Source organism: Terrapene carolina, unplaced genomic scaffold (genome assembly GCF_002925995.2).
Source record: "Terrapene carolina triunguis isolate 2854851 unplaced genomic scaffold, T_m_triunguis-2.0 Scaffold130, whole genome shotgun sequence".
Taxonomy (NCBI): Eukaryota; Metazoa; Chordata; order Testudines; family Emydidae; genus Terrapene; species Terrapene triunguis.
This window is the reverse complement of record NW_020664481.1, coordinates 37,290,080-37,308,372: the sequence shown is the minus strand read 5'-3', so window position 1 is coordinate 37,308,372 and position 18,293 is coordinate 37,290,080. Positions and strand designations below refer to the sequence as shown.

Genomic DNA, 18,293 nt, shown 5'->3' with positions numbered 1-18,293 from the left:
AGGGCCATTCTAGGCAGCATCTGTATGGTTAGTCATCCAGACCATAAATATCCGGCTGGGTTGACTCTATGGAAATGTGTCTTGGTTCCCTAGCCCACCTATGATAATAAACTTGGAGCTGTGTCAGAAGCAAAGCTGGGCAATGATCTAACTATCTCTCTCTGGCTACAGTGCCCTGGAGACAATAGCAAGGATGGACCCCACTTTAACTTCTAATGCACCTGGGGCTGGCACTCAGGAAAGAAAAAAAAAACGGAGCAATTTTTGTCAAGGGCAACATTAAATAGCATAACAAATGGCACTCCATCCAGTTTTTATAGTCCTTTTTCAGAGTAGAACTTCACTTTACAGTGCAAATGTGAGTGTGAGCTGTAGATCTGCCAGCATTGTCAGTAAAAACAAGTAGATCTCAAATGTGCATATTTTCTGCAAAAAAAGTGTATAGTTTTTTAAAATGAAAATTGCAGAGGCAGGAGGGGGAAGAGGCAGAGACATATGCACACGTAGAATTAATAGGGAGTGAGAGAGATGCAGAAAGTCATGAGGGGAACACAAAAAGGAACTGACTGTGGAACAGTGAGACATAGAGGGTGAAATGATAAATTGTGGAAGGTTAGAGTTCAGTTGATTTGGGGGATAGATGGAGATGGATTAGTTGGGGGAATTGATTCTCTTCCCAGCCAGGGGGAAAGGCAATCACCCATCCTCCCCCTTTTTAGTATGTGTCTTTACCCCCTTTTTTTACCCATCTGTCTCTCTCTATCTCCCTTATCCCTACTTCCCCTCCACTCCCCGATTTCATTCTTTATCTTCTCCTACCTTTAGGGAAGCACTTTGCTCTTTTGTTTTCCTTCCCAGGACTGGGGGTGGGAGCTCTATTGAGGTCTGTTGCCTGATTCTTTAGGTGGTTCCTGATTCTGTTATTGATTTCCAATTCACTGCTAATTTAAAAAGCTAGTCCCAGAATCAGGCACAACAGAATCAAGGTTGTCAAATTCAGTGTCTCTCTGGGAACACTGATATGCACTATGATGACACTCACACTGAGGGCAAAGCAAAACTTTAAGCAGTTTTATTAGCACAATTAGTAAAGAGACAAATGCTGCAAGCCACATAAAAAGATAGCGGTAATATACAATTAATTTAATATTTTGAATCATTCCTTACATATATTCACACCCTTTCTTGGGGATCTGGTAGTAAGAGACAAGAAGTCATCCACAAAAGACCTACCCCTGTCCTTAGCATGACAAAGTCCAATGGTCCAGATCTCTCCTTACGTGGTGGTCTGGTCTGTTACAGGGCCTGATAGTTGCCATGAATATTCATACAAATGCCCATCTGGGCTACAGGCAGGGGCGGTTCCAGGCACCAGCGCAGCAAGCACGTGCCTGGGGCGGCTTAACATTGTAGTTCTGTTCCTGAAAAATGCGACTTTAAGCGAAACGATGTTAAGCAAATCCAGTTTCCCCATAAGAATTAATGTAAATAGGGTTAGGTTCCAGGGAAATTTTTTTGTCTGTGTGTGTGTGTATATATATATACACACACACACAGAGTATAAGTTTTAAACAATTTAATACTGTACACAGCGATGATGATTGTGAAGCTTGGTTGAGGTGGGGAAGTCAGAAGGTGGAAGAGGGCAAGATATTTCCAGGGAATGCCTTTCTGCTAAATGATGAACTAGCTTTTGGCTGAGCCCTCAAGGGTTAACCCATTGTTGTTAATGTAGCCTCACACTCTACAAGGCAGCATGAATGGAGGGAGGGGAGACAGCATGGCAGACAGAGACACACACCCTGTGTGTGAGAGAGAGATTGCCCCTTTAAGTAGGCTGACCCCACTCTTAAGTACACTGCCTTTTTAAGTAGATCAGCAAGTTAAGACAGCAGCTGCTCCCAGGAAGCTCCCTCCGTCCTGAGCCCTGTCGTGTCGTCCCCCACCCCCCAATGGAGATGGGGTAAGTGGGGTGCAGGAGCAGGGGGGGAGGGGGACACCCTGACATTAGTCCCCCTCTTCCCCCCTCCTGCACAGCAAGCAGGAGGCTCCCGGGAGCAGCTCCAAGGCAGAGGGCAGGAGCAGCACATGGCAGTGGGGGGAGGGACAGCTGAACTGCTGGCAATTGATAGCCTGCTGGGCGGCTGCCCCACAGGGAACTTAAGGGAGCAGGAGCTGATAGGGGGGCTGCCGGTCCACCCTGGTTCCAAGCCCCCACCAGCTAGCTCCAATGGGCTGCTCTCTCTGCAAGCAGTGGACAAAGCAGGTGGCTGCCAAACGACATAAGGGAGCATTGCGTAACTTTAAACGAGCATGTTCCCTAATTTATCAGCAACGTAACAACGAAACAATGTTAACCGGAAGACTTTAAGTGAGGAGTTACTGTATTATGTTTTTGTTTTCAGAGTGCATTTTGAAAGCCACTGTATTGCAGAAAAAGGGCATTGCACTAGACTCAAGTTCTTAAATGACTTTGTTTGAAGACTGTTGAAATTATCCTAATTCAGTTTTTCCTGGAGTCTTTCATTAGATAGTGGTTGTTAGCATGATGCCTGCTTGTAAAGGAAACAAGTGAACATTTTTCTGAATATTAATGGTCTAAGAGTGTGATCCCCACAAAACAGATCTTCCCAAGACCCTTCACATCTGTGGCCCACTGGCAGAGGGGCTCACCAACGGAATAGTGAGTTAGTGAGCAGCAGGCAGTGTGGCATATGGCTGATTGCTGCTAGCTGTTGCTCCTGCAGGACCTATGTCCATTGTGCCCCTTTTAATTCCTTAGGCTTCATTATGACATGACCTGGAAGAAGAGGGTGGAGTAGACTGCATCTGAGAGGCATGTGACTGACTTGGTCAGCAGGCTGGATGTCGCAGTGGGCCAGATTTTTTGGGGGTTGAAGGCAAAATTTTCCTGGACCTGGGTCCATGGTAAAATTTTCAAAAGTGCCTGAATGACTTACCTAAGTCCCATTTTCAGAAGTCACGTAGATATTTAGGAGCTTAAGTCCCATTGACTTTCAATGAAACTAAGGGCTTGTCTACACATAAACCACTCCAGCAGGACAGGTGCACTGCTGCAGCGCTTCAGTGAAGATGCTATCTATGCCGATGGGAGGGGTTCTCCCATTGGTGTAGGTTCTCCACCTCCCAAGAGGCAGTAGCTAAGTTAACAGGAGAATTCTCCCTCTGACCTAGTGCTGTCTATACTGGAGGTTAGGTTGGTTTAACTATGTCACTCAGGGATGTGGATTTTTCACACCCCCGAGTAACATAGTTATACTGACCTAATTTCCTAGTGTAGACCAGGCCTTAGACTCCTAAGAGCCTAAGTGACTTTTGAAAATTGGACTTAGGAAAATCAATAGGAGCTTTTAAAAATTGTACCCCATTACAGACTTAATCCTCTCCTGGAGTTTTTGCAGGTGCCTGCTATACAGGCTCACTGGTCTGTAATGCCAGTTTCTGATTCTGAAAGGAAAAAACGCTTCCTATCTTTATGGCATAAAATGATCTCTGGATCTCTGGGCTTCCCCTGGTTTGTGTGAAACCCCGTGTGCTATCTAGAGTAAAGTGTCAGGTTGCCACAGAACTAAAACAACCTCCCAACTTCACATCTGTAAAGCATGAACTTCCTTCCTTTTGTGCACTTGCTTTTTGAGATTCTGTCTTTCCACTTTGGTACCCTTTAGTTCTGAGTTATTTATCTTAAAAATCTGACCTTGCAGTGTTTATGGGGAAACCTCATAGCTGGTCTGTGGTGGGGAGGGGATTTCTCTTTCATTTGCCTGCTGCTGGAAGGCTTGTTTCCGTATTTAAAAAAAACAAAAACAAAGAAACAAACCATTTATGTAGACCCCTACTTATATCTGCCTTGCAGTATAAGCCTTATATTGTCCCACAATAAGGAACATCTAACCCTTACCACTTAGTCACTATTTTCCCCCAACAGCTCTCCCTCCTGTTATTTGTGGATGTGGATTTCTCCTTTTTATTTAAAACTGCTTCATATGGTGTCTTTAATCTGTCATGACTGGAGAATCTATGGGTTTGTGGAGAGTTGTCAGTGTCCAAGAGCAAGAATCCAGTCAATGTGATTTCTTCAGAGAAGATTACTCATGTAACTTTACTTCTCTGAAGCATCACTTCTCTGACTAGATTCCCACTTACCTGCGCACCTGCCTTACCCCTCAGATGTTGGAAGTGACAGACGCTCAGGGGCATATTCTTAGCTGGTGTAAATCATCCTAACTCCTTTGACTTTCACGGAGCTAGACAATTTACACTAGTTGGGGATTTTTTGCCTCTTAGTGACTGACTTTTATTTTGGTGCTCATCTTGCCATAGAGATATTTTTTGGCTATTTATTTTGCTTAAAATTTGAAAATCTGTTTCATGCTCACCAAAGAGCTGTTCTGTAGGCCACTGAGGTAAGGGCATTGAGTTGCAAAATGGAGCTCTCTGACTTTACATGTTATATGTAACCTGCACAGCTCCTGAGTGTGGTGTTCTGTCCCCTCTAATGGCACCGAGACCACATAGAGATTAATGAGTCTGCTACAGCCTCAGCTAAGAGCCATGTGACTTTTAGCTCATGCAGTAGGGCAGTGGTTCCCAAACTTGTTCCGCCGCTTGTGTAGGGAAAGCCCCTGGCGGGCCGGGCCGGTTTGTGTACCTGCCGCGTCTGCAGGTTTGGCCGATCGCGGCTCCCAGTGGCCGCGATTCACTGCTCCAGGCCAATGAGAGCTGCTGGAAGCGGCGGCCAGTAAGTCCCTCAGCCCATGCCGCTTCCAGCAGCTCCCATTGGCCTGGAGCAGTGAACCGCGGCCACTGGGAGCCGCGATCGGCCAAACCTGCGGACGCGGCAGGTAACAAACCGGCCCGGCCCGCCAGAGGCTTTCCCTGCACAAGTGGCGGAACAAGTTTGGGAACCACTGCAGTAGAGGCTCATGCATTTAGCTCCAGAGGTCCTAGGTTCAATCCCACCCACAGACTATCGTGGTCTGTCTGTGTTACATATATATACAAATACCTCCATTGAAATGCAGTCACTTCATGGTATATTAGGGAATATCACACGTTTGTTCTTAGATGGAGGGAAATATTAACCTTTTGGCTGCCTGGCACGTCTCTATATCTCCTTGGCTAATCCCCTATTCACTTTGGGTTGCACCTCCTTTAAAATAACCCGGCGGGTGGCTGACACTCAACGAGCCAGGAGTAAACCTGTCTCAAATTAGGGCTTCAGGGGACTCACTATGTTGATCAGGTGGAATGGTGGCCGCTTCCTCTCCTGAGAAGAGGATGACAGTGGATCCCAGAAAGAACATTATTCCCCCTTACAACAGGAAAAACCTGCATTCACTATGGAGCTCAGGAGGCCTGTGATGCACCCATGGGGCAGCAGCCATGCTGGCTATTTTCTGCTGTGCACAGAAGTAACTGTTTCTAAATATATTTGAAAAGAGGAGTTTTATTAATGGGAAAGAATCTGGGATCAGTTACCCTGATAGAGACATTCGGCAGAATAATTAAAATATAGTTTCCTGTTTACTTTTCTGCTGAATTTCCAGAAAAATATATAAAATGGACATTTTGTCTATAAAGAATCCTCGGTGAAAATTCAAATCCAAAGGGGACACAGTCAATACTGACAGGCTGGCCCAACATTTCATCTGCTTTTTTTTGTAAAGGTTTTCAAACGCCATGTAAATCTTTGAGTTTCTTTCTTCCAAAGCAAAATGATAAGAGAAACACAGTGCTAGAAGTCCAGCCTCCCTCCTAATGCAAAAAGAACAGGAGTACTTGTGGCACCTTAGAGACTAACAAATTTATTAGAGCATAAGCTTTCGTGGGTTACAACCCACTTCTTCGGATGCAGTTTCACAGCAACAAATTAACAGCACAGGCAATGAAACAATGGAGCAAGTGATTTTTAAGTTTTAAGCTTACAAGCGTTAAGAGCTCTGTGTAGCTTGAAAACTTGCTACTTTCAGCAACAGAAGTCCAATAAAAGATAAAAATGAAGTCCAATAAAAAGATATACAAGTTCAATAAATGATATTACTTCACCCACCTTATCTCTCTAATATCCTTGGACCAACATGCCTACAACAACACTGCAAAGAAGAGTTACTAAAACCAACAGTGAGGAAAAGTGACTGTAAAATAAGGGGAAACACACCTTTCAAATACTCTGGTGGGTATGAGCAGGGTTCCCTCTAATTTTTCCCATGCATGTGCAGAATGAATTTTGTTATGTGCACCAATAAGGAGGTGATGTTATTGGTGCACATAACAAAATTCATGTGGCGGGGGTGGGGCCAAGAGGGTTGGAGTGTGGGAGAGGGCTCAGAGCTGGGGCAAAAGGTTAGGGTGCGGGGGGGGGAGGGCTCTGGCTGGGGATGCAGACTCTGGGGTGGGGCTGAGAGACTCAGGGCTGGGGCAGAGGGTTGGAGTGCAGGGGGGTGAGGGCTCTGGCTGGTGGTGGGGGATTTGGGGTGGGGCCAGGGATGAGGGGTTTAGGGTACAGGCTGCCCTGGTTCTATGGCGGGGAGAGAGAACTTCCCCCAGCTCTCTTGCCACAGCAGCACCTGGGCTGGGGGGGAGAGGCCCTCCCCACCGCAGCAGCTCCGGAGCTGGGGCCGCGGGATAAGCACTTCTTCCCCAGCTCCGGCAGGTCTGGGCCGGTGCTGGGGAAAGGGCGCCTCTCCCCCGGCCGCAGCAGGTCTGGGCCGGGCTGGGGGAGGGGCATCTCTCCCCACCACAGCCCTGAGTGCCTGCACAGCACTTAATAGGCTGCTGCGTGGCCGCGCAGCTTAGAGGGAACTTAAGGTATGAGTTTTCATCCACTTTCTTATACCACCCTCTTCTTCACCGTGGAATCGGATTGCTTAATTTCTCTTGATTCTATTGCTTAATAACCAGCCTTATAATTAGCAGAGTCATTTAAATAACAGTTACAAATTTGCCACATTTCTTTTCTGAATTAAGATGTGTTAAATTGTTGTTAACGCTGATTTCAAAGTAACATCTCTCATATTTATTAACATGAGTAATTGAAACCTTACTGAAAAGGACCTGGGCCTGCATTCCTTACCCAAGCAGAACTCTTAGGCCAATGTTTTTAAAAATGGCCACTGAATTTGGTTGTGTTAATTTCTGGGTGCCCAACTTGGGGCTAATTTTCAGAAGAGCTAAGCACCAAATGAACTCCATGATTTCTCAACTGAACTGTGATGTTCCACTCCTCTTAAAAATCAGCCCCAAAGTGTCTCAACCTGGGATCCCAAGAAGAGGCACCCAAAATCAGTGTCTCATTTTTTGAAAATGCAACTGCTGCTGACTTCAGTAGGAGCTCTGGCTAAGTAAGGAGTGTAGGATCGGCCCTAATTCTGGTGTGTGAGTGTGCCATGTAATTAAAGTCCAAGTACATCTCTAAAATCAAATTGCATCAAAACATATTCAATTAGACTATTTAAATGTATGTCATTTGTAGGTGCTGTGAGGTAAACAACTGCTCCCAGGGCAAACTGTATTTCAGTCTCATTTCTAGGTATGCCGCTGGATGATAGTTCACATAGTTGGACTATCTCAAAGTACTCAAGCGAAAAGAAATGAAATCAAAGATTGAGATTTTATTTGCATTTCAGCAGACTCCAGAAGCAGCAATCCAGTCTTTTGTCCACAGAGAGCCTCTCTTAACATAGCTTGAGAAAAACTGGAAATGCTGGTTCCTTTATTACTGGCTGAAACACAAGTAAAATAATGAGACTTATACTTCCACAGAGAATTATGGGTTAGCAGGTGTGTCCTAATCTAAGTTGGAATGTTTATATAGCAAATACTGATCTTGTTAACTAATAATTCTATTAGGCTATTGACTATTTGGTTATATGGACCAAAGTTCAGAGTATCAATCCATAAGCAATTGTTCAATCTTAACTTTTTAATGGACATTTGTGTTGCCAGCTAATTGTTTATCTTAAAATAGCATTTATGATAGATAAATATGAGATTTCTAGGTACCACGCAGTATTGGGTTGCTTATATGATGATTCATGCTAGAAGCAGGTGTTAATATAGCTACACCCAGAAATATTCAAATAGAAACCTGCAGAAATGCTTTAGGGGCTACATTTAAAGACATATCTATTATGCTAATGGTATAAAAGGATGCTACACCTATACATGAATTGCAAATGGAAGAAAATGATTATCCAGACACATCAGGAAAAGGGACATTCTATTTGTGAGGAGAAAAGTGTCTGGTTTTTGTTTACTAAGAAAATAGTACTAACAGCAATTATACCAGATGATTAATGAATTGTCCAGTGACCGTAAGGGCATGGGGGAGGGGGTTTAACCAAAGTTAGACATGTACTTTTTTCTTTACAGCTCATTTTAGGAGAAAGCCCTGTAATCATTTTTATTATCAGAATATAATTAAGATGTAAACCCTTCTGTTTCACTGTTAATTTGTCCTCAAAATTAAATCTTAAAATCAGTCCAAAAAGATCAGCACACAGCAAACCTGTTAAATGTCTGCATGCTGTTTTGTATCTGAAACATATTCCAAGTTCTGTCTTGGCAGCAAACTAAGTAAATTCTGAAACTTGAGTTCTCATATCATCTCTTAAGAAAAAAAAATCTTAAAAATGATGGGAATGCCAGTAAGGGGGCTCAACGAAGCGGGTGTACAATACAGAGCCTGTTCTCTGGGAAGTCACAAAGGTGCATATCTCTTTCTCTTTGCAGAGCAACCACCAACAACAAAGTGCGAGAGCAGGCACTTCTTGAACTGAGTTTTGTAAACTCAGAGCTGCAAATCTTAAAGGAGGAATTAGAAGGACTTAATATATCAGTGGAAGTTTATCAGAATACAGAGTAAGTGAAAATCTATTCTATTATCAACCCATCTTTTGTTTACCAACTGGAAATAAAACTGGTGCTGGATGAGTGTGAATGCTGGACAGTAATTACATGAAAAAAATAGTGAATAAAGAACATGATAGAAGGAGAATACACTTTCTCTTAGTCAACAGTCTGACCACATAGTCCGTATATTTGTCGCTCTCTCTGCATCCGGCTGAGCTGCCGCAGTGACTTATGGGAGTTGTAGTTCAAGGTCCCTCATGCCTCCATTCTCCAATATGGACCTTGCTCCAGGCCTGACTATATCTCACATGATGCATCGCAGTCTCTCCCTGTAGCTAAGCTGCCACTGCAGTGCATGAGGCACTGCAGAGGTTCAGCCCCAGGTAGAGAGCAGGGGAGCAAGGCCCATAGAGGAAAATGGTGGCAGCTCCCATTAGACACCGCAGCAACTCAGGTGGACACAAAGATTAATAATGAAACATTTTGGTTTTCCCAAAGGAAAATTCTGCCAAAATCAAGTTTCCCGTAGAAAATTTTGACACAGATCTCATTTTCTGAGGGGAAAATGTTTTGTTCAGCATTTTTCCACCCTCTCAAACATGCACAGGGAGTGCAGTAGGGAAGATGAAAGTGACAGCTGCCGTAGTGACAGAAGGGGGAGCAGGTTTGTGACAGTCTCCAGAAGCACATACATACCCCACCTCTCCAACCTCCCTACAAGTCCTTGAGAAGATAATTTAAAACATTCTGCTTTTTGATGGTGAAGACCAGTGTTACCTCTAATTTTTCCCACCCATATGCAGAATGAATTTTGTTATGTGCACCAATATGGAGGAGATGTGTGACACATCACCTTCATATTGGTGCACATAACAAAATTCATGTGGTGGGGGTGGGGACAAGAGGTTCAGAGTGTGGGAGGAGGCTCAGGGCTGAGGCAGAGGGTTGGGGTGCAGGGGTGTGAGGGCTCTGGCTTGGGATGCGGGCTCAGGGGTGGGGCCGGGGATGAGGGGCTCAGAGCTGGGGCAGAGGGGTAGGGTACGGGGTGTGAAGGCTCCATCTGGGGGAGTGGGCTCTGGGGTGGGGCCGGGGATGAAGGGTTTGGGGTGCAGGATGGTGCTCTGGGGCTACAGTGGGGAGAGAGGGCTCCCCCCAGCATTCTTTCCCTGCAGCAGCACCTGGACTGGGGAGGAGAAGCGCCTCTCCCCGCCACGGGAGCTCTGGGGCTGGGGCTGCAGGATAGGCTAGGTCTGGGCCGCTCCGGGGCTGGTCTGCCCTGGCCACGCCTGGGTCCGGGCTGCACTGGGGCTGGTCCAGGCTGCGCTTCCCTGGCCGCGGCTGGGGCTGGGCTGCTCCAGGGCTGTTCTGGGCCGTGTTGCCCAGTCTGCACCTGAGGCCGGGCCCGATCTGGCCACGCTGCCCTGGCCACGACAGGTCCAGGCTGCAGGCTGAGTTGGGGCTGGAGGGTGTCCTGGAGGGTATAGTGCCCCTCCCGTCGCAGGTTAGGGGTGGGAGGAGGGGTGCCCCTCCCCTGGCCATGGCAGGTCCCCGCTCCTGGCCGCACAGCTTACAGGGAACTTAGGTGAAGACCCAGGTTTTGGTGAAGATCTTGTGGCTGGAGAATGTTGGAACAGTGGCCCTTGTGACTGTCATTTTAGTTGACCTCCTTTGAACTATTTCCTACATTTCCAATACTGTTCATATAATAAAGAACCCCAAACTGCAGGTATTATGTTATGTACAGTCTAACCAAGTCTGCATAAAGGACACATCAATATTTTCTGTGTCAAAGAGTGGCACTCTTTCTCCATATCTATAGACCGTATACTCACCTCCATTTACGCAGTGCAAAGAAAAGGGGAAAGTCTCAAAGAGTGCTAAGAAGAGGGAAGCCATATAGGGGAAAAGGAGGGTATAGGCATATTACTACCTCAGTGACAACCTGTCTCCCCTCTGTGACTGCTACAGAGAGAGAGAGCAGAGCTCGCAGAGAGCTGTACTTCTTAGGAGGGCTATATGCCCGTCTCTCCTGTTTTAGGCATGGTGTGAACCATATGTTCGCCAGCTGACAGGGATCTCTTGTTGATCAAAGGATATAATAATGTGTCTTTATACAACTCTGGTAAGACCATCCTTGAAGAATGGATACAACTTTGGGCGCTTTTTGTACAAAATAGACACCAGAAAGTGAGATAAGACAGGTAAACCTGTCAAGCAGATCTGCTTCTAAACAGAGGGCCATATTCTCCCTCCACTCATACCTGTGCAACCCTCACAGCAAAAACTGAGGGCAAAATCTGACCCAGAAAGTTTCTGAGGTGGTGACAGGAATCCTGAAAATGCAAATACCACTTGTTTCTTTTGTCTTCCTATTGAATATGATACGCTTATTCAGGATGTGGGGGGAGAGTTTGCCCTGAGCATGTACATGAGAATACCCCTATAGCCATAAAAATACTCCTAGTGTGCCTGTGGGCCAATCCTTACGGCGTGGTCAAAGGATATTTTTCAAAACTGTGTGTTACACACCCAGTATATAAGACTAGAGAAGTCTATTACTTAATCTGTGGGTTTGGCACTTCAGTAGCTAAAAGCAGATATTGAATTTCTTTACATTCATCATAGAGTTGGCAGAAACACCGGTGTCCATGGAAATTGTACACAAGCTTGGCTGCTTAATGAAGATGGATCATGAAAGAACATATTAAATCAATATTAAATCAATACGTAGTATTTTTAGTGCCTTGGCTTTTATCAGATTATTTTTCAAAGGTAACTGCTGTAAAAGCATTGAAATAACAGTTCTTTCCAATATTTGGTTACATTAGACGTGTTGCACCCTCGAGTGTGTGTGTGGGGGTGTATTTGTGCCTCACTACCAGGGAGAATAGTTTTAAACTCCATCGGGGTTCCATAGGAGCCCCTTGCAGATGCTGCCCAGTAGGTGAGCTGAATAAGCACTGCTCCTTGGGGCCCTGGCTCTTCTCCTCCTCAACTGGCCCTGCCTACTTTCTGGATTGCACCAGCCAGCTCTAGGGACCTTCTTATGCTAAGCTGGAGTTGTGAGTAGATTGTACTGCTGCTCCCCTGGCAGACTTTTCACCACCAGGGACATGCATCCCAGGTTCTGCTGGCTTTGCTGATAGAAACCTGTGAGTGAATCACTCCCACAGTATTTCGTAGTGAAAATAGGTCACTATGAACAATTATTAGAAAGTCAGTTAAGTGTTTGCTGGAAAAAGAAAATATCAGATAAACATATCCAGATGCCAAGGACATTTTGTTTAAACAGACACTATTCCATCTTTCCCACTCAACACGTTGTAAATAATAACTGGAAGAAATCCTGACATCTCTGTTTGAAATGGGACATTTTGCTTAGGAAAAGAGTGGTACAGACAGATTTCACAGTTGGGACCAAATGCTCATGATCTCCTTATTCATATGAGTAGTCCCACTAGCAAACAATAGAATTACTCTTATAGTGTGATCAAGAGTTGATCAAGAGTTTTATTTTCCTTGAGGATCAAGGGTTTTTTTTTTTTTTTTTTTTACATTGCCATTTTGTACCTCCTCACCCTCCGTGGAGATGCTTCTCAGGGTTGAATTCTTCCCCCACCCTAACATTTTCTAAAAGTTAAATACACATGGCAGTGGTTCTCAAACTTTTTACTGTCAGGCTCCAGTTATATCAAAACCAGTGAGCTCAGGCCTTACTTTCCAATGTGCTAGAGACAATTTATATATATCAACCATTGATGGAATACTAAAATATTGAAGCATATGGAATTATCATAGCCCTTACCTGTGTATGTCTCCCTGCAGTGGCTGGTTTCTGCACACGTGGTTTATCCAGATGTGGAAAGATTGATCCAAACTGATACAGACAAGTGATCTGTCAATCCCCACTTTCTGTTTCCTTGGCCCCCTCTTCCTCTGGGGGAACAATGGATCAAGGGCAACTCTCATTCCCTTCAGACTCTTTCCCTTTGAGCTTCCATCCCTATGCCTATTTCCCGATTCTGTCCCTCTCACCACACTGAGAAATACAGCTGGCTTCTGCCTCCTCCTCCCCCAGTGTCTCATTCTGGCTGGGCACCAGCAGGGGAGATAGTGGAAGGAAGAAGAGACCAGACAATCTTCCTTCACTCCTTACTCACATCACAGAGGCCCTTGGTGGCCAGAAGGAGTAATTGTACAGAGAGACTTGAAGCCAGAATAAACTCCTGGGGAATCAAGAGCTCCCCCGTCCACAAAAAAAGTTATTGGAGTCTCCTGATAAAATCTCTCACACTGCAGCTGTTTACTTCACTTCTGTCATTCCTGAAATAGGAGCATTCATGTTTGGGTTTTATAATAATAATTATTTTTTTTAAATAAGGAAAATAACTTGTGTGGGACAGAACAGTTTGTGTAAAGGGAGCGTTACACAATTCTGAAATGCTTAAAGCCTCCTAGTGCAAATAAAAAGGTGCATGTTACATATGCTGTCATCAAGAGACACAGCTCCTTCTCTCTATGGTCACATGGAACAAGGCAGGTAATTTTGCCAACAGAACAATAGAAAATAAGGAGTTAACTTTCTGTTTGTCTTTTCTGTTGCCACAGAGAGACTTTTAGCATTCCCCTGATACCACTTGGCCTGAAGGAGACTAAAGAAGGGGACTTAACAATCCCTCTTAAGGTAAGTTTCGAAGATACAGATTTTAGAATCAATATTTAACATGTAACACTGCTGTTATGTTTGAAGGTGCGCAGCATTGTGTGCAAATTCTAAACATATTTTTATGCTTTATTTGCACTAATCTGATCAAGAACCAAGAATTTAGCACACCAAGAATTATCAAAGATTTGAGATCAGTTATGTCCTTCAGAAGAGCTTTCCCAGTGACTTCAATGGATTGACTCTTGATTTACATTTGTGTGAAAGCAAAATCAGGCCCACCATCATGGGCGGTGGGTATTGAAGGCTGGGGGTGCTAAGCCTCCCCTAACCCAGGCCGTGGCCCCACCCACACTCTGGCCCGCCATTGCTCCCTCTCTTCCCCAAAGCTGGCAGGGTCTCAGCCAGAGGCGGCTTGGGCTGGCTGGGTGTAGGGCAAGCCTGCACTGGGTGGCTGGAAAGGGCAGGCCGGGGTTCCTCCAGTCGCGCTGGGGCGGGGCCTCGGGCAGAAGGGGCAGGGCCGGGGGAATATTGGGGTTCACCTGCTGCCCATGCCCACTGTTCTATGGCCCAGCTGGTGGTGGTGGTGGTGGTGGTGGTGATGATGATAATAATAATAACCATTTATTGTTTGTACACTGCCCAAATTTGTATTTGGTGCTCTACAATACAAATTAAACAAGATCCCTGTCCAGATGTTTCAGTCTAAATGAAGACTAATTAAATAATCTGGCTGTACTCACCTTTTTCTCCCCCTACCACCAGGGCAGCTGGGGGATGGTTTGGCACCCAGGCAGGTAGTCCCAGTGTATTCAAGTGATTCTGATTTAGACTAAGATTTTCTGATGGGGAGGAAACATGGCCAGAGCATGCTATGCCTGGGGGCAGGAAGAGGCTATGGTGCAGAGGCAGCTATGACAGCTCTGCACTAGGGGAATACCCAGCTAGGACAGAGGAAGCCCCAGTTATTTGTGTGTGCCAGCTTTAAGGGGGCTTTATGGTGCAAAATAGTTGTACTGGGTCCAGGGATCAGACCATAGAGTGGATCCAATTTGCTCCCAGTTACATAGGTATAGCTGCCAGTGCAGCCACATGAAATTGCATTTGATAGAACTGAGAGCAGAATTGGGCTCCTACAGAAAATATAGTCTTTAACACTTTTTCAATTAAAAGAGCTTTATTACTTCTATGTTTTGATTAATTACGTGATATAATTTTCTGTGAGCATTATAAAGATCATCCTTGGGGCACACAAAGTCTATGCCTGTTATGGATATTTATTCAGGTGAGCTCAGCTGTATTCAGCATATTAGATAATGAAATCCATGGAAGAAGGCTTTCTTTGCCAGAGGCAGGGAAATAAAACAATCAGGAATAATTCTCCATGGAGCAAGTAAACAGCAACAGTTTTACCAAGCCAAGAGCCACTTGGATTCAGAGCTTCACAAGGGACTTTAATCTGCATTCTTTCAAGCAAAACTCTCACTGACTTTCATGGGAGTTCTGTCTTAGAAATGAGTATATGTTTGGAAGCAAGGAGAATTCTCTTTGGGTTTTCATTGACAGCTACTAGTTCTACATACTACTTAGTGGGAAATAGCTGTTTCAATCAGGAAGAAAGCTCTTTCTCACTACTACTTTGGATCTTTTTTGAACTTTCTAGCGCAAATTCAGAGGATGAATTGTAAAGCTGGTGTAAGCTAAACTCCCTTACACTAATTGAGACTCCCACATATAGACTCCCTTAGCTCTGTATACCCCCTCATCTCCTACTGTGGGAGTCTAAGTTGGTGCATCTAACCATGACAAGGAGCCAGAAGAAGGTGTAAGCTGAAAAAACCCACACCCTACTTTAACTTACTCCTTGGAGTCAATGGAGTTACACTGAAGTAAAACGAGAGAATCAGCCCCCCTTCTACTAACTTAGACTCTCTTAGACATCACTTAAGAATTTGGCCTTCTCCATCTGTAGGTTATTCTTGATTGGCCATATTCTGCCATTTATACCAGTGTAGTTTCATTAAACTCAGTGGAGTTTCACCAATGTAACTAAGAGCAGAATTTGAGACAATATCTTTCTATTAATGAATTTTCATGATCATTTGACTCCCTTGTTGTTTTGTATTTAATAGGTTCAGGTATCAATTTCAAAACTATTAACTCAGTTTGAAAAAATAGCAGAAAAAATATTATAGCTGTTTAGAGTCCGCTACACAAGATTGGAGTTTCTTATATTTGATACAAGATGAAGATATTACCTTGAAATCTTGTCTGTTACAGTTTTCCCGCTTTTTTGCAAATCTGACATATTTAAATACAACACCATTTATTACTAATGAGTAGAAACTTTGCAAATCATGAGATTTTTAAATATTCAGGACACTGTTCATATTTGCAGAGAAATCAAAAACTTTGGCCTGAAAGAGTAAGGGTATTCCACATTTTATTTTGTTTAGGACTTTATCCTGGAACATTACAGTGAAGACAGTTCTGACTATGAAGATGAAATAGCTGATCTTATGGATTTGAGACAAGTAGGTTTGATTTTGCATGTTAATTCTTGTTGTGACTGTGCCACCATATCCAGTTTTAATCTTGCAGATTTTTATTAATAATGTTCATATATGGTTAGATTGTGGCACTCTTAATGACTAATACTTTGCTCCAGGTTACCTTACTTCCATTGGTTTTAGTTCCCAAGATATATAAAATGACCGCCTCCATATCCCAAGGACTATAATGCAACATTTCCATCAATGATTTGGAAGTCTCACTGATAAAATTTGCAAATGACAAAGATTGGCAGAATGGTAAATAATGAGGACAGGGTAGTCATATGGTGTGATTTGTATCACTTGGCAGCGGGGCCCATTCAAACAAAATGGGTTTCAGTACAGCTGTGTGCAGAGTTGTACATCTAGGAATAAGGAATGCAAGCCATACCTATAGAATGGGGGGAGTGGGAGGACTGAAATATGGAAAACAGTGACTTTGAAAAGGATTTAGGGGGTCATAATGGACAAATACCTGTGTATGAGTTCCCAGTGCAGTGGTGTGGGGAAAAAGGGCTATTCCTCACATATAATCCTGCATCTTGGCAAGGGTTTAGACTAGATGACCTTGTGGTCCCTTCTAACCCTATGATTCTATGATATAGATAAAACAGGTGAAGAAATGCTTGGGGTGAGAAAATGATGTAACAGGAAAGCAAAGTAACTGAGCAGTTTAACACAACTTGTAAATTGTTTGTTTTTAAAATATTATTGTTTAAATTGTAATGGGGGAATAAACTAAAGGGTTTGAAGTGAGGCATGAAAGCAGGAGTGGAGTAAATAGTAGGGATCTGTAGCACAATACTAGTAATTTCTATTTACTAGATGTTGTTTGTTCAAATGTTCTTCTATAGTTCACACAATACCTACTGTCCAACATTGTATTTCAACATGTGTGAGATTTGCCTGTCACACACTATCTTCCATGTGTTTCCTTAGGGCCACGTACAGCCTTCTCTCCAGCACAACTCTATTATTCAGAGTTGGGTGCACACATCAAGGGCAGGCTTTGCCCCTATGCTTCTAATTCCTACATTCCAGACACTTTTATATTATGCGAAAGTCCCATTGATTTTAGTTGAGCAGAACTGTGTCCTTGGTGTGTTACATTATTCACGCTGAAACTAAACAGAATGCATTGTGTGAATGTATGTTTTTACATATCTGAACTTTAAGGCCTGCCGTACTCCCAGCAGAGATGAATCCGGCATTGAGATGTTGATGAGCTATTTCATTCAACTTGGCTTTGTAGAGAACAGATTTTTTCCACCTACCAGACATATGGGGATTTTATTTACCTGGTAAGTGTTTTTTTTTTTTTTTTTTTTTAAGAACACTGTTAACCTTGAACTAGCTCTATGTAATTTGAAAGACTTATATTTTTCTTGTACAGTGTGTTTTCATATTTATACTGTTACGCACTCTCTTTAATTTGTACAGTAAAGTTCTGACGAGAATAAGGCCCTTTCTACGCTGAGAGTAAGATCTCTGAAGGGCCATAAGAATTCTCTTTAAACATCTACGCATCCTACCTGGATTTTGGGTCTTGGTGTATATGAGCACATAGGAGCCGGTGGGGAATGAGCATAGCCTTGACTACATGCTTACTACTTGCTGGGCAGCATGCTGAGAATGGGGGAGTATTGTGATTTGCTGCTGATACTCCTTGGGTGGTGCAATGTACACCTCACCCCTTGCTCAGGCTGTAGTATTGAACACAATCTAGTCCTGTGTTATTGGAACTACAAGATTTATAGGCTAAGAGTATCTACTACTGTCTATCTTAATTTGTAATGAATAGGAAACACTACATAGTCGAAAATATCAGAGGACTGTAGAAAGACTTCTGCACTGGCTCAGAATGGCAAGTGCTATGATATACTGCACCATTATTAACGGGAAAAGAATGTGACTCAGTGAATTTAAATCTTGTGTTTGTGAATAGAACAGGAGACTCTTACCATTTGGTCAAGAAAAGCTATTTGAGTTCCAGTCCAGCATTGCAAGAAGGGAGACATTGCTTTTAAGAAAGCTCAATAAATCCTCTCACTAGCTCCTGGAGCTCAGGGATATATTTGCATTACATGCATGTGATTATGAATTACCATAAGTTTCAGCAGAAGCAGAAAAGGCATTATAGATCCTGCTATTCTCATCTGAACAATAAAATGAAAACACTGGTAACTCTGTGCTCGCTTGTCTTT

General features: G+C 43.7%; 1 protein-coding gene across 1 annotated transcript in view; it reads left to right on the top strand.

Annotated features, from left to right (window-relative positions):
- The window catches only part of RHPN2 (rhophilin Rho GTPase binding protein 2), a 51,242-nt gene that overhangs the window by 19,770 nt on the left and 13,179 nt on the right, over positions 1-18,293 (top strand). The window contains exons 3-6 of the mRNA XM_024219393.2: positions 8,755-8,883; positions 13,483-13,558; positions 15,994-16,071; positions 17,266-17,390. Coding sequence (XP_024075161.1) covers positions 8,755-8,883; positions 13,483-13,558; positions 15,994-16,071; positions 17,266-17,390 — 408 coding nt within the window. The remainder of the gene's footprint in view (positions 1-8,754; positions 8,884-13,482; positions 13,559-15,993; positions 16,072-17,265; positions 17,391-18,293) is intronic.